At 40.1% G+C, this 16,862-nt stretch overlaps 1 protein-coding gene across 2 annotated transcripts in view; it reads left to right on the forward strand.

Moving 5' to 3' along the window:
- The window catches only part of MNS1 (meiosis specific nuclear structural 1), a 62,106-nt gene that overhangs the window by 23,122 nt on the left and 22,122 nt on the right, over positions 1–16,862 (forward strand). For both annotated transcript variants that reach the window (XM_073587000.1, XM_073587001.1), the window contains exons 3-7: positions 1,172–1,299; positions 2,809–2,911; positions 5,368–5,597; positions 6,310–6,526; positions 7,403–7,510. In XM_073587000.1, the coding sequence (XP_073443101.1) occupies positions 1,172–1,299; positions 2,809–2,911; positions 5,368–5,597; positions 6,310–6,526; positions 7,403–7,510 (786 nt within the window). The remainder of the gene's footprint in view (positions 1–1,171; positions 1,300–2,808; positions 2,912–5,367; positions 5,598–6,309; positions 6,527–7,402; positions 7,511–16,862) is intronic.

Genomic DNA, 16,862 nt, shown 5'->3' on the forward strand with positions numbered 1-16,862 from the left:
ATACACGATTATTATTAATAGTGCTGTATGTGCTGATCCGCTCACCTTGGTTTTTAATGTATTTCTTTCCCATTCATTATGTCTTTTAAAGTATTTTAGCATATTTTTTGTCCTTTTTGGTGTTCTTATTTAATAAAAATGAATATTTGTTATGGATTGTTGGTATTTGCTTTTATTTATATATTTTTTTCAAGTAGTTTGTTCTTAAATTGTGAACTCGTGATGACATTTAGCATTTAGTGAACATCTAAAAAAAACTATGGGATTGCACTTTTTTTTTGCAATTTCACCACACTTGGAATTTTTTCCCGTTTTCCAGTACATGATATGTTAAACCAATGGTGTTGTTCAAATTTACAACTTGTCCTGCAAAAACCTAGCCCTCACATGGCCATATTGACCGAAAAATAAAAAAGTTATGACTCTGGGAAGAAGGGGAGCAAAAAGCGGAAGTTCAAAAACTGAAATACCCCTGGTCGTTAAGGTGTTAAATTCGCCACACAATTCTAGAGATGTGGGCCTTTTTGCTTATGATCTTTTCTAAGGTTGAGCTGACCCCTGGAAGTTCGGATTCTGGTAATCGACTCAAACTTTATTCCAAAGTTCGGTTCATGTACCAAACTTGAACCAGAAAATAGATTCTCTCTTTCTGAGCATCTCAGCAGACTTCCTGGGAGAAGTCCTTGTTCCGCGTTAAGCACTGGACACTGACTGTCCGGTAGGAACACTGAGCTTTTATGTTTAAGGTCGCTCCTCTCTAGTCTTTTTACCAAAGGGGTGTGGCTCACAGGAGTCTCGGGAGGGCCTATCGCTGCTTTGCTGCAATGCAATTTTTATCCTTTCAGTAACTCCCCCTGGTAAATAAAAAAATACAACTACGGTAGATAAAAAGTTCCATATTTCTGCAACCGTATGGCAGATTTATAAAAAAAACAAAAAAAACTGAATATTTAGAGGAGCAGTGGGAATAATATAGGGGCAATAGCCGACCACTTTATACCAAGTGACAGGTCCTGTTTAAGTGACTAAGAATGAATTTAAAAATCTGACCCGGCCCATGGACAAGTGCGGAATTGTGTCTTATAATGTATGATATGTCATTATAGAAAATCCATGGAAGTTGTAACTCATCTTAAGATACCTTCATACGGTTTCTTTGCTCTAAATGTAGTTTGAAGAAAGCAAACATCTTAAAGAGTTACAGCTTGAGCAAGAAGAGAGAATGGCGCAGGAGTTGGCAAGAATAAAGAATGAGCAACTTAAAGATGAGAAAATGAGGCAACAAATACGAGAAAACAGGTAATGGATATTGTTGCTCTAATAATAACTTATATTTGTAGTTCCTTAAAGGGAACCTGTCAGCAAAATAATGTATTATTCTTCAACCCATCTGCAGGAAAATACCGTTTTAAATACATGTGGTTGTCTTTTGGGAAGTGTAGTTGCTGTCATGGTTTGAACAGGGTTCTTGCCCTGCACTCACAGGGTTAAGTGTTCGTGGCCTCTTTCTGGATCTGGGAGGGGTATTTATACTCACTCTTTACCAGGGTTCTCTGTCAGCTATACTGTTGTTCTGGTGTGTCTGACCCCTGGTGTGCGTGTATTCTGCGTTGCTTGTTTGATTCCCGTGTATGACCCGGCCTGTTCCCTCACTCTGTACTCCGTCTCTCGCTTTCGTACTACTGTCTTCTCCGATTCTGACCTCCTGGTTTGGCTATCGTTACTCCGTTACAGTTTGTCCCTATTGTATCGTCTATTGCCCGTTCTGGTTTTCTGACCTATTGCTACGTCCTGACTATCCTTTCTGTCTAAACCCCGTGGTACTGTATTGCTATTTGGTGCTTTGACCCTGGCTTCGTCTGGTTTCTGTCTCTGTCTATGCCCCTTGGTAACATTGCCCCGTAGTTACCTTTCTAGGAGTTTCCCTGCAGCTACTAGATCTGTGGAGCTTAGGCCACGCCCCCAGCAGTCATGTGCTTCAGGTCCTGATACTCTGAAGCACGCATCGTCACCGCTGCTGCCCTGCTCCACAGGTATCTGTGAGTACTGTCTTTGTACTCAGGACACCCGCACTGGCACAGTGAGCAAGTGCAGTGCGGTGTTCCTGACAGTTGCAGAGTGAAAAGGAAGCTATGTTCTCCCTACGGGCATTCACTCTGAATTAGCGGGGCGGCACAAGGCACGCCAATCGCTGCTGTTAGAGGCAGAGGTAAGCTCTATAATATAGCTGGCATCTGCCCTCTGTGGAGCAGACTCTGCTTTTAAGCCTGCTCCAAATTCAAGGGGCATTAAGGGGTTAAAAAACAGATTTCAGCTATGCCTGCCTTCCAGCTCTGTGGTTTTGTTTGCTTGCGATGATTGTTTTAGCACCAGGAGTTTATCACTGCTGGGACACGAGTGTATATGCTATTATGACACGCCCCCTCCTGTGATAGGCACCTCACTGTGTGTAGACATTGTATATACAGAGCCTAGTCTAGGCGGGGTTAGCTTCCTTAGCTCTGCTGCATTGCTAAATCTAAAAACGCTGATTGTTTCAGGACAGCTGTACCCAGAAATTTTAAGTGACATATCATTGGATTCAGCTTCTCTTTGCCTACCTCAGGCTGCTCTCAGATGAGGTAGCAAAAACCTGCTGACAGATTCCCTTTAAGTTGCCTATCAGTTGTAAGAAAGAGAGAGGGTTTTATTTTATAATCGTATGGATCAATGTATTGTTGCTGTTTGATATTATAGTATATAATGTCTCAGTCGATGCTTGTGCATTTTCTAGATGATTGTGTTACAATTTATTTTGTTTTCTTACAGCCTTGAGCTCAGGGAATTGGAACAAAAACTGAAGTCTGCCTATCTAGCAAGGGAGAGGGCTGCTCAGGTTGCTGAAAAAGAACTTCTTAATTATGAGAAAATGGTAAGGTTCTGTAGATCTATATTATGGTGCACAAGAGTATGATCTAAAGCGGATCTATCACAAAATGTAATAATACAAGCTGCATACATTATTACCGATGTTATTCACCTTTTTTAGCATCCATAAAAGCATGTAATTTGGGCTAAAAATCCTTTTGCAATTTGGGTTTCATTACAAATTTTGCACCATTTGGCATTCACAGGCTCTTTGTTTCACTACACATTCAACTTTAGTGTAGTCTGTGGCCATAAATCAGCTGAGAGGAGCTCAGAAAAAGGCAGATAAGAGTTACTAACATTTATTATTAGATTGTGAGAACAAGCTCACTGACAGATTCTCAGTTAAAGCTTGTCCATTTTCTCTTGTTAGTATAGTTTCATGCTGTGTACTCTTTAAATGTTCAGTTTTTCTTTTGGGATTAAGAATTTGATTATTCAGTCTTTCTGACATGGATTCTCAAAATAAAGACAACAGTGTCATCAGGTCTAAGACATCTATTTAATGCCGTTTGTAGTGTTTGGGCTCATACCCTTCAGCGTGAATAAAATCAGTCCAATGTTGTTCCCGAAAAGTCCAACAAGTGTCATGCAAATGGGATGCGATTTTCATGCGAGAACAATGCAGTTTTAACATTTAGCTTTTACATAGAGTAAATATGTATGTCATTTAAAGATAGTTTGCAAAGTAAATATTCTTCAATACATAGAAATAGAGAGAACATAGATAATTAGTACATTGACTGTATAGCTTACTGTACTGTTCATGTATTTAATTAATCATTAAATTACAGAAAAAAATGGCGTGGGATCCCCGAAAATGTTGTTAACTATCTGAGGGAGAGTGGACAGCTGGGGGCTGATGCTTCTAGCATGGGAATAAGGGGGGTAATACTCATGGAGCTTTCCAGGCTATTAATATCAGCTCACAGCTGTATACTTTGCCTTTACTGGTTATTAAAATGGAGTACCACAAAAATGACGTGGGGCCCCCCTATAATTAATAATCAACAAAGACTAGGCAGACATCTGCAGGCTCATATTAATAACCTAGGAAGGATTCATGGATATTGGCCCCCTCCCAGAATAAAAACATCAGCTCTCAGCCACCCCAGAAATGGCACATCCATAAGATGTGCTAATTCTGGCGCTTAGCCTCCTTTTTTCCCACTTGCCCTGGTGTGATGGAAAGTGGGGTAATAGTACTAGGATTGATGTCAGATTTGTATTGGCAGCTGACATCAAGCCCAGGGTTAGTAATGGAGAGGCTTTTATAAGACGCCCCCATTACTGACCCCATAGTCATATTGTAAATAAAAAAAACAAGAATAAAGTCATTTTAATTGAAATAAAGACACCTTTTATTTGAAATAAAAAAGTTAAAAAAGTTATACTCTCCTTTATACCTAATCCATTGAAGCCCTTGTCCCCTGTAAAAGAAAAAAAAATAAACCACCATAATTTTCACCTGTCCAACAAGATGATAATCCAGTTGTCCCGCGACATCTAGATGCCAAGCTGAACGTTGGCATGATGCAAACATTCAGCCTGGCAGCCAGCAGAGACACTGAGCTGCTCGTCATAGCACAGCATCAGTGTCTCACTGTGACATGAATAAGTAAGCAGAGTTCTTAGCCGATTAATTCAGTTCACCTCACTGACGTCACCGCTAGCATGAGAACTTTCTCACCATGGCAAGTGGGAAGTGCGGAGGCTAAGCGCTAGAATTGGCTCATCTTATGGACATGCCATTTATGGGGTGGCTGAGAGCTGATGTTTTTAGTCTGGGAGGGGGCCAATACCCTTAGTCCCTTCCTAGGCTATTAATATTAGCCCACAGCTATCTACTTAGCATTTGCTGGTTATTAATTAGAGGGGGCCCCACGTCTTTTTTTTTTTTTTGTGGTTTCACATTTTAATAACCAGTAATGGCTATGTATACAGCTGTGAGCTGATATTAATAGCCTGAGAAGCTCCAGGGGTGGGTATTACCCCCTTCCCAAGCTAAAAACAGCCCCCCAGCCGAGGGCTTTCTTTCTGCTGGTTAAGAAAATTACGCGGGAGCCCACGCCGTTTTTCTCACATTAAACTAGACACACACTGTACTAATTATGTATGTGACTGACATCTTTCTATCTATTCTATGTATATACTGTATATCAGTTCTATTCTGACAGGTCACACAGTGAATTTACTGTACTCAGCTTATGAACTGTCGGGGTTACCAGGAGATGGGGTGCATTAAAAGTGGAAGGCACATGCATGGTCCGTGTGTCATGCGATTTTCTTTTTCTTTTTCTCGCACCCATTGACTTACGTTAGCGAGTCTCGGCCGACATGCGCGACCAATCACTGCATGCTTTGGTTGGCAAGGTTAATAACCTTTTGTACTTGACCTGTTTCCATTTTAGTTGCCATTCATTAATTTCCCTTTTTGATGTATTTGTCATTTCTTAATAGAAACGAGACTCTGACATTGCTCGCAAAATGAAGGAAGAACATGAAAGGGCTTCAGAAGAAGAGCTGGCCAAGGAGACGAGACGTTACGAGGAGAAGCTGCGTTACCAGAGAGACCTAGAAACGCAGCTGGAAGACAAAGAGAAGAAGAGGCAGGAGGCTTATCAGGAATTCCTACGGGAAAAGATCCTGGTTGATGAAATTGTGAGGAAGATTTATGAAGAAGATCAAACGTAAGCTCATTTGAATCTAACGCTTGACAACATGAGGAGATGAATAGTAGACAATAGGTGCTGTAATATGCCAAAGAAACCTATAGTGGGCACTCTGTTACAAGGTTTATAAAGACTTTTATATTTTTCAGCTCAGCTATATGAGTTCTCCTCACCAGGGAATGTAATTTTACATGACAAAAAAAAAATAATTGTCTAAATATAGAAATAAAACAAATGTATATGAAAAAAAAACCTACATACACTATTCACTTTTTATGCGACTAGGCCAATTCACTTCTGTTTGCCTCAAACTTCCTCTTACGTTGTTCCCAAAATGCCAGATGCCACCCATATCATATTACTGTAAAGCCTGGAGGTGTAAATTGCAAAAATGTGAAATCTTCCTAGTCTTCGAGCGATCACATGGCTGTAACTAAGAAGATCCTTGTTGAATTGTAATTATGGCAACGAACAGTAAACTATAGAGTTAAAAAAGCCTCTGCTCCTGAGAACAGACAGGATTTTTACCGTAAATTACAAAGTTGCTTGTTCTTACCAGCACTTTGTGTGTTACCCATTCATGATGATGAGAAAACCCTTTTAAGCTCAATATTTGTCTGTTTCATGAGCTGCAGGAGCCAATGAAATTCTAATTTCTCTCAACAAAAGCTAAATTAAATCTATTCAATATTTTGGGGAACTTTTTGTACTTTATATTTTCTTTCTACAGAGAGCGGCAATTGAAACTAGAAAAATTGAATGCTACAAGGAGATACATAGAGGAATTCAAAGAGCAGCAATACACCTGGAGAAAAATGGAGAAGGAGAAGATGGAAGAAGAGAACAGAAAGATCCTGGCATTTGCAAACATGCAGCAGAGAAGAGAGGAGGACCGCATGGCACAAGTCAGAGAGCAGGAGGAGAAGAAAAAGGCTCTTCAGGACATGGTATTGATCAATGAGATGAGGAAATGAGTTAAACCCAACCAGAGACCCCACCATTGCTGACCAAATTATAAAATACAGCAGATCCTGCTAGCGGAGGACAAATTAGTATAAATTTCAACACCTTAATTAATTCCTCCTCCTTGATGTCACCTTTCAAAGCCCAGTCCTAAACTATATATTAAATCAGAAAGGATAAATTAATTGTTAAACATTTTTATGCATATAACTCATAGTGCACCTTACTTTATAGTGTGTATTGAGCCACTCTTTCACACCGTTTTAATCTAGGGAAACTAGTAATTATTATTTATAGCCTAAAAGTAGACCACCACTTTTACGAGAGTGCAAAATTTGTTATAAGGCCACCAAATACCATGTGCTCTTTGTAATACTTGTGCCTCCTTGTGTGACTGAGGACCTGGCGGTTCTTCCTGGCAGCAGTGCCCATATGTGACATTTCCCCTTCATTGGCCGCTATTTGGCATGGCCACATTCCGAAAATGCCTTTTAAACCACCTCCCACTTATCTATATTTTTCTTTCCATCTCCCTACAAATGTCCAAATTAATATTAGTATTGCTAATATTGTATTAGTAATACAATTAATGCCATTTTGTAAAAGTTGTAAAGAGGGAGGTAATCTGGCTTTTGTCACCTCCACGTTGGTTGGTGAACGTGGCCGTTGATGTCACCTCTACAGATATCTGCCGGATCACACAAGCTGCAGTTATCGTGCACGTACTGCACTTCCCATGTGAAAGTGAGTGTAGCCAGAATACTCCTTTACTAAAAATGCATTTAGAGGAACAGGATATCTTTTTGTAGGTTCATATGTGTTTTTCTTTAGAAATAACCAGTGATACATTTTTATGTTAGCTTGCAGTGCATATCCAAAAAGAGCAGCAACAGAGAGAAGAGCTTGAGCAGATGCGTCAAGAGCTGTACCTGGAAGAACAAGCGGAGGAGGCCAGGCAACGGGAAATTGTAAGTGATAGGGATCATCTCTCTCTAAATATAATGTATTATAGATTCTCCCCACTACAAGCTTCTCTAGTATACCAGGTCACAATGCCAATTTTTACAGTATTAGAACTCATAGTTGTGAGCAACGCTTTGTACGTATCAGGGCTACTGGAAAAAAAAATACTCCTCAGTCCGGAGGATTACAAAGGGAAGTTTGTCATTTGCAGGATATTCCTTTAATTGTAGAATCTACTCCTTCAATGTAAGTGACATACTGGTCGTTAAGAACATATTCTAACAGCAGAAAGGAAAACCATCCTCATTGTCACTGAAGTAGTGCGCTTGCCCATTTCCGTAGTTGATCCGACCAGCAGCTACATTTAGGAAAAGAGCAGCATTCACCTTCATCATTGGTGTCCACATTTATTTTTTTTTTTAAATAAATCATCAATTATTTAATGATTACACGCGTCAAATATTTTCTCTGCCACTATTGCAAATCAGACTCCGAATAAATAAATGCCTTTGTGGAATTTATTTAGTCAAATGTAATTTTGTTCCATTGATTTTTTTTTTTCTTACACAATATCTTGTAGTGGCAATCTGTTACATTTAAAGAACTTGACTGGTTAACAACCAGGTTGAGATTTTTGGGATTAGTGCGGCCTAATAGGGGATTAAAGCATTTATTGTTCAGAGATGTTTGCCTGGAGGGAGGTAATGCCGATATTAAGAGGATAGTTCAGCTCCTGCTCTAATGCCTAGTAACAAGACAGCATCTTGTTTACCTTCTGACACATCCATGTAGCCCCATACTATCCTCTGTGATATACGTACATTTTTGTGGAAGAAATGTGATTTTTTTTTTTTTTTTTTTTTTTTTTAATTTATTTTCACAGCTCCTTATTAAAAACTTCTATGAAGGACCTGGGGGTTCAAGGTGCTCACCACACATCTAGATACATTCCTTGAGGGGTCTAGTTTCCAAAATGGGGTCACTTGTGTGGGGGTTTTGGCTGTTTTCACATGTCAGAGGCTCTTCAAATGCAACATGGCATTCACAATCTATCCCAGTCAAAGAGCACTCTTTCATTTCCTAGCCTTGCCATGTGCCCAAGCAAAAGTTTTTGACCACATATGAGGCATAGCCACATTCGGGACAAATTGTTCAACAAATTGTATGGTGCAATTTCTCCTGTTACCCTAAAGAACATGCAAAATTTGAGGCTAAAAAAAAAAATGGGAAAAATGTTTTTTTTTTTTTTTTTTTTTTATAAACTTCTGATAATCACCTGGGGATTTGAGGTGCTCACCACACATCTAGATAAGTTCCCTGAGGGGTCTAGTTTCCAAAATGTGGGGGGTTCCACTATTTAGGCACATCAGGGGCTCTCAAAACGTCACATGGCTTCCGCTAATTCCAGCAAATGTTGTATACAAAAGGTCATATGGCGCTTCTTCCCTTCTGAGCCCTGCCATGTGATCAAACAAAACACTATGGTGTCCTAAAGATAATACAATTGGCACTTCAACCACAATAATACACACTAGTGGGTAAAAAATGTAACTAATTTACCGAAAATGAAGCGAACCAAAAAATATATGTAATAAGATAAAACAATTTTATTGGGTACAAGCAGAATAAATATAAAAGGCTACATATTAATAATAACATACCCCAAGGGGGCAAATGCACAGACCAAGAAAAACGAGGGAAACAGTAGTGACAATATTCCTATTCTGGTATACCAGTTGCTCAATTACATAGTACAAAAGATAACAATGTATTCTGGTATATTCACAACAATGGTAAATTCCCCCACATCACCCCTAGAATGAATCTCTTAAATCAATATCCCTTTAAAGCAATAATACAATGGGTTATCAGATCAAAGGTTATATATATATATATATATATAAGTGCCAGTGTTTGATTGACCTATAAAGGTCTATTTATATAAATAAACTACCCACCAGAACCAGTTACTACTGGGATTAGAGGTAACTATAATAACGGTATAGCTCATAAATACCTTAACCAAGAAGAAGCAAGAAGGCGAAACGCGCGTCGGGACGCGGGGGTCTGTGCACAGGACCACGATCACCACCGCAGTTTGGCTAAGGTATTTTCTTGGTCTGTGCATTTGTCCCCGTGGGGTATGTTATTATTAATTTTACAGTATATTTATTCTGTTTGTACCCAATAAAATTGTGTGATTTTATTACATATATTTTTTTGGTTCGTTTCATTTTGGGTAAATTAGTTACATTTTTTACCCACCAGTGTGTATCATGTACTCAAACAGTAGTTTTTCCCCACATATGTGGTATCGGCATACTCGGGAGAAATGGCACCACAGATTTTGAGGTACAATTTTTTTCCTGTTACCCTTGTGAAAATAAAAAATGTGGTTCTAAAGCAATTTTTTTGTGAAAAAAAAGATAAATATTAATTTTTTTCCTTCCACATTCTAAAAATTCCTGTGGAGCACCTGAAAAGATAATAAACATCCTGAATGTGGTTTTTAGCACCTTAAGGGATGCAGTTTATAGAACTGTGTCAGTTTTGGAGTATTTTCTGTCATATACGGTAAGTACTTCAAAGTCACTTCAAATGTGAGGTGGTCCCTAAAAAAAAAAATGGTTTTGTAAATTTTGTTGAAAAGATTAGAAATCGCTGGTCAAATTTTAACCCTTATAACTTCCTAACAAAAAAAAATTGTTTAAAAAATTGTGCTGATGTAAAGTAGACATGTGGGAAGTGTGATTTATTAACTATTTTGTGTGGCATAACTGATTTAAGGGCATAAAAATGAAAAGTTTGAAAATTGCCAAATTTTCTTTTTTTTTTGTCACAAATAAACGCAAGTCATAGCAAAGAAATATTACCACTATCACGAAGTACAATATGTCACGGAAAAACATTCTTAGAATCAGTGGGATCAGTTGAAGTGTTGCAGAATTATTACCTCATAAAGTGACACTTATCAGAATTGTAAAATTTGGCCTCCTAATGAAGGTGAAAACAGGGTTGAGGGCCGAAGAGGTTAAATAACATTGGACTGAGTGAGACCTATTTTTTTTTATTTTTAAATAGTCGTGAGCACGAGCCCTTAAAATATATATGTTTTTTTTTTCTACAAAAAATTAAAAATTTTTTCCTTCTTTAACACTAGCAAAAAAATAAGAATGCAGTACATAGTATTGTTAAAATTGTAAGGATCTACAGGTGCTTCTCACAAAATTTAAATATCATCCAAAAGTTAATTTATTTCAGTTTTCAATGCAAAAAGTGAAACGCATATATTATATAGAGTCATTACAAACAGAGTGATCTATTTCAAGTGGTTATTTCCGTTATCGTTGATGATTATGGCTTACAGCCAATGAAAACCCAAAAGTCATTATGTCAGTAAATTTACGGGGAGACATTTAGGGGAATTTGATGCAGCAGACGGTGGGAACATCAACCGACAAAGCATCGGAAGAGTCATTTAGAGCCAGTCAGGGGTGGTTTGATAATTTTGAAAAGAGGACCGGCATCCACTTCATCGTCAGGCATGGATAGGCAGGAAACTCAGATGTGAAGGCAGCTGACGACTTTATTATAAATTTTTACGAACTGATAGAAACTGAAAGATACATCTCCCAGCAAGTCCAAGTCTTCAACTGTGACGAGACAGTGCTCTTCTGGAAAAAGATGCCAAGGAGGACGTATATAACAGCAGAAGAGAAGAGCATTACTGTCCACAAACCTAAGAATGATAGGTAAACCTTGCACTGTTCGCAAATGCGAGTGGTGACTGCAAGATTAAGTCGCTGCTCGTATATTACTCTGAAAACCCCAGAGCCTTTAAGTCTCATAAGGTAAAACTGCAGGTTACCGTATGTGGAAAGCAGACCCAAAGGCATGAGTCACCAGCGAGTTCTTTCTGCAGTGGGTAAACCTGGTCTTTGGTCCTTCGGTCAATTAGTACATTTTAGAAAATAACCTACCCCTGCAAGCCCTTCTTGTCCTTGACAATGCTCCTGTGCTCCCACCAAACCTCACAGATGAGCTCCTTGAAGAATTTATGTTTATTAAGGTCTTCTATCTTCCATCCAACACCACCCCTATCCTGCAGCCCATGAACCAGCAAGTGATTTTAAATTTCAAAATGCTCTACAGCAGGCACTTCTTCCAGCACTGCTTTGAGGTGACGGAGAGAGAATAAAACTCACCCTTCCAGATTTCTGGAAAAATCACTACAGTATTGTGTCCTGCCTCAGAATTATCGACAAGTCCTGGCAGAGTGTTACAAGAAGAACTTTAAAATCTGCATGGAAGAAGCTGTGGTCTGAGGTTGTGTCTGAAAGGGACATGGATGGATTCGAACCTGAAGTGTTAGTGGTGTAGGAGATTGTGTCCCTCAGAAAATCCATGGAAAGTAGATGAAGATGACGTTAAAAAAACTCGTTGAGAAGCACAACGAGGAACGGAGGAATTAAAGGAGCTACAACAGCAGCAGGACACAGAGGTTTTGCAGGAAATTAACATGGAGGAGGTAATCCATACAAGTGAGATTAAGGAATGTTAGGAATGTGGGAGAGAGAAAATGTCAGAATTTATTGAAAAGAAGCACCCTGAAAAAGTTGCAACAGGTCATTCATTGGCACTGTGTAACGACACTTGCCTCACTTACTTTCAAAACCTTTTGAAAGGGAGGAACAAACCTCCTTGGTTCAGTAGCAAGTTTATTACGTTAATAGTTTTTCATACTGTACATTATTTGCTATTAATAACTTTATTTTTCATTATTTAAAAACCCCTAACCAAAAAAAATTGTGTGTTTTTTGGGGGCTGGAATGAATTAATAGCATTTCAATTAATTTTTAATTGAGCTAAGAGCTCTGTCACAAAGCTTACTAAACTCCTAAGTCAAGGTATTACTGTATTTATACTGCGCAATGAAGACTGCAGAATATAAGACGCGTTTTATATCCTTACCGACATTATGGATTGGGATGCCTTGTTCAGCAGGCACCATCTTTATAGGACATCTTTCTTTTTAAATCAAATCATTTTTATTGAAACAATTTTTTATCATTTAGTTTTGTTGCAAACATCATTAGCAACCTTCACATAAAGAACCACATACAAACATAATAACCTAAGGGTAACAAACATGCATTATTTCAGGATAGCTGACAATCTAGCTCAACCCTGTCCAGTCACATTCATTGTACCTTACAATCAAAATAGTTGTCACGCCCGTGCCTTGGCTGAATGGCGCGAGCCGGGGGGTTGTGGCCCCACTGTGCCACAAACCAGACTACCCTGGAAGGGGCGTAACTACGGCAGCTTCCTTGGTCTTCACTGGAGCCTCTGATGGTGAGGTCAGGCTTGTGCGGCAGGTAGCTGCCGGGTGCCACTCCAGGGTGGTGTCTGGCTGTGGCTGCTGATCCCACTCGGGAACAGGACACCTGGACCGGTGCGAGTGACAAGCAGGCTGGTAGACACGACAGGCACGGCTGAGACACAGGGCAGGCGGGCACGGCTTGGAGACACAGGGCAGGCGGGCACGGCTTGGAGACACAGGACAGGCGGGCACGGCTTGGATACACAGGACAGGCAGGCACGGCTTGGAGACACAGGACAGGCGGGCACGGCTTGGAGACAAAGGACAGATTGGCGTGGTATGAGAAGGAGCAGGTAGGGACCTGTTCACAGCAGGTGTAGGCAGGAGGGAGTGGTGTATGCTGGAACAGGATCTGGACCTGTTCACACAGGAGGTGCAGGTATGGATATAGGCAGGAGGGAGTGGTGTATGCTGGAACAGGATCTGGACCTGTTCACGCGGGAGTGCGGAGCAGGCAGAGCCGCGGGAGTGCGGAGCAGGCAGAGCCGCGGGAGTGCGGAGCAGGCAGAGCCGCGGGAGTGCGGAGCAGGCAGCGCCGCGGGAGTGCGGAGCAGGCAGAGCGGCTAGGGAGCCATGCAGACAGAGCTGCGAGGGTGCAGATGCACAGATAAAGCTGCGAGGGTGCAGATGCACAGATAAAGCTGCGAGCGTACAGATGCACAGATAAAGAGGACACAAGGAAAGACACGGCAGAGAAGGAACCACAAACAAGGAGACTGACAGACAGAGGTAAGACTGAGTTCAGACAGAGGCACAGGGACAAAGACACAAGGACCAGGATATTCTGCCTCCTGGCAGGCGGACACAGTACAGACAAGGTACAGGGAACAAGACTCAAGGGCCAGGATATTCAGCCTCCTGGCAGGCAGACAGGGTACAAAGCAAGACTAGAGTAATCCTCCAGAGAAGGAGACACACAGAACAGTGCCTGGCTTGCTCAGCAGCAAGATACTAACTGAGTATAGACATTGCACAGGCAATGTTTCAGTGGGAGTGGCGAAACTAAATAGTCAAGGGCTACAGGTGATTGGTCAGGGACAGATTACACAGGTGCACCCTGACTGCATAAGAACCAGAGAGTTCAGGCGCCGCCCCCCTATACACACAGTCTGGAAACATGGAGAGCAGAGGCACAGAGCTGGCAACAGACAGAATTCACAGCATGGCTTGAAGCAGAAAGTAAGTTGGTGTGCGGGGGATGGGAGGCCATGTAGTGATGCCAGCAGGGTTGTTACAATAGTGTTATCTTAACTTCCTGTAGAAGACAGAATTCTTATATAAAACATCTCTATTATAGGCCTAAATATATAACATCACCCAAAACACCTGATTTAAAAATCATTCACATATTATAGTGAGATATCAAGCCCAGCTTCACCCTCCTCCCCCCATTAGGTCAAATTGCCTCTCCATCAACAATCCTCTTGATGGCATTCCAGAAGTATCCAACCATGGACCTCCCATTCTCTCAAATTTATTCATTATGTGTCGCTTTTTGTATATACCCTTTACCAGTCTAATAATATTATTTATCCTATGTTTAAAATCGCTAATCAGTGGAGGTAAGGGATTAATCCATTTGGATGCAATATGTTTCCTGGCCTGGAATAAAGTGCGTGAAATTCCTATAGTTACTGGCTCAAATTCCATGTCATCCTCTAATATTCCCAGTAGACATTTTTTTGGGATCTGGTTGAATAACAATTTTATAGACTTTCTTTATGATAGACAGAACTCCTTTCCAGTATCCTCCCAGTTCCCGACGCTCCCACATCATATGTAATAATCCTGCATCATCCATTTTACATCTTGGACACTCAGCATCAGTTCTATACCCTGTACTAAATAAGAATCTTGGCGTCTTGTATTTCCTATGCATTAATATAATTTGAGAAAATCTCTGCGCCTCATTTAAACATAATTGAGGTATCAACTCTAATGCCAGACTCCACTGATCTTCTGAAATCGACCCTATATCTTCATCCCATTTTTTTTCTAGCTAATGAACGGAAGTTTTTAAAAAAATTATTTAGAAGAAGTCTATAAATATCAGAAACACGGCCCTTGGTATTTCCTTTTTCCAATACCAGATTAATAAAGGAATTATCCATCAACAAAGGGGTCAGTTTTACTTGTGCATTAAATAAGTGACTAAGCTGCAAATTACTGATAGAATTGTTTATTTGTCAACCCAAATTCCTCCTTCAATTGATCAAATGATTTTAATATACCACCACATAATATTTGTTGTTCCGTAAGTATTCCTTTATCAATCCTGTTCCGAAATCCCTCTAGTTTATAGAGCTCTACATATTTTTTATTAAACCATATAGGTGTATATTCATTACAGTTTCCTTTTCCCATTCAATGTTTACCTCTATCCCACTCCTTATAGAGTAATGCTAGTGTTGGGCTTATTGATTTCTTATCCTCAACGTTATTTAGTTCAACCAGGTGGATAGGGGTAGTCCATGGTGTCCCTAAGGTAATCAGCTTCATAGCACTATTTGAATTTTCAGTACAATTCCAGCCTCTAAAATGCTGTGGTTGTGCTGCAACGTAATATATTAACACATTGGGGACCACGAGCCCACCAGACTCCTTGTCCTTTTGTTAAGTGCTCAAATTTTTATTGCAGATTTTTTTTCCAAATGAGAGAGCGAAACATGCTATGAATGAAAATAAGAACTAGGGATCCACATAGGGGCATTATTCAGAATATATAGAAGTTGAGGCATCAATATCAATTTTAACAAGTTTCCTCTCCCCACAGCTGATAGTGGTGGTCTACACCATGTTTCTATTTTCCCTTTAAACCTTTCCAGAAGAGGTTGTAAGTTCAGGGATATATAATCCTGAGATTTTTTTTTAAATATTTATACCAAAGTATTTAAATTCCTCTACTATTTGTATCTGAGTATGTTCCAGTATAACTGAGCTAGGGGGATTATCAATTGGTAGAAGAATTGACTTGTCCCAATTAACTGATAGGCTTGACCATTTGCCAAACTCTTCGATGATGTTCATAGTAGGATCAATAGATTTCTGGACATCACCTATGTATATCAACAAATCATCTGCATACAGGGATACCCGTTCATCTAAATTACTATATTCAAAACCCATTATATCCGGGTTGGTACGAAACATACAGGCCAAAGGCTCAATGGCCATCGCGAAAAGAAGGGGAGAGACGATGGACATCCTTTTTTTTTTTTGATCAAATAGATTTTTATTGGTCAGAATTCAAAATACAGAATATACCGTAAATCTTCCATAAACAATACATTTACAAATTGAACATCCCTACTCCCCCCCCCTCCCACCCCCCCATGTAGACAGCATATATAACTCTTTTCTCCATATGATTCCTCTTACACCGTAATTTACCGTTAGTCATCCTCTTAACCCATATTGTCAATCAAACCATACAAAACAGAAATGTTCCTATGTTCGGGTATTAATGGTTTATCCACAACACCAACATTGCAACATATAGCACATTCCCATCAGTTAACTGTACCGTATTGTAACCAGGGATTCCACAACCTCTCATAGGTTTTAGAATTGCCTCTTTTAACATATATCCTTTCCTCTAGCCGAATGACACAAGTCACCTGTTTCACAAACTCTCTCCCAGAAGGTGGTTCTTTCCTGATCCAGTTCCTCGCAATCAGCTTCCTTGCTACATAAAGCAGTCTGGCTATAGCAAGCTTTGCACTATTAACTATTTCAATTTCCTCTACATATCCCAGTATGCAGACCAGTGGGTTTTTGGGTATAACACAACTGTAAGCCCCTTCTATTCTGTTAATGACAGTAACCCAGAACGCGGCTAGCCTGGGACAAGTCCACATCATATGAAGGATTCCGGCATCAGACCCCCCACATCTTGGACAGTCAGAGTTGTCCCTCAGCCCCATTTTAAACATCAGAAGGGGGGAGCGGTACACACGATGGATCACATAAAGATG

Source organism: Dendrobates tinctorius, unplaced genomic scaffold, assembly GCF_039654945.1.
Source record: "Dendrobates tinctorius isolate UK_male_01 unplaced genomic scaffold, ASM3965494v1 ptg000097l, whole genome shotgun sequence".
Taxonomy (NCBI): domain Eukaryota; kingdom Metazoa; phylum Chordata; class Amphibia; order Anura; family Dendrobatidae; genus Dendrobates; species Dendrobates tinctorius.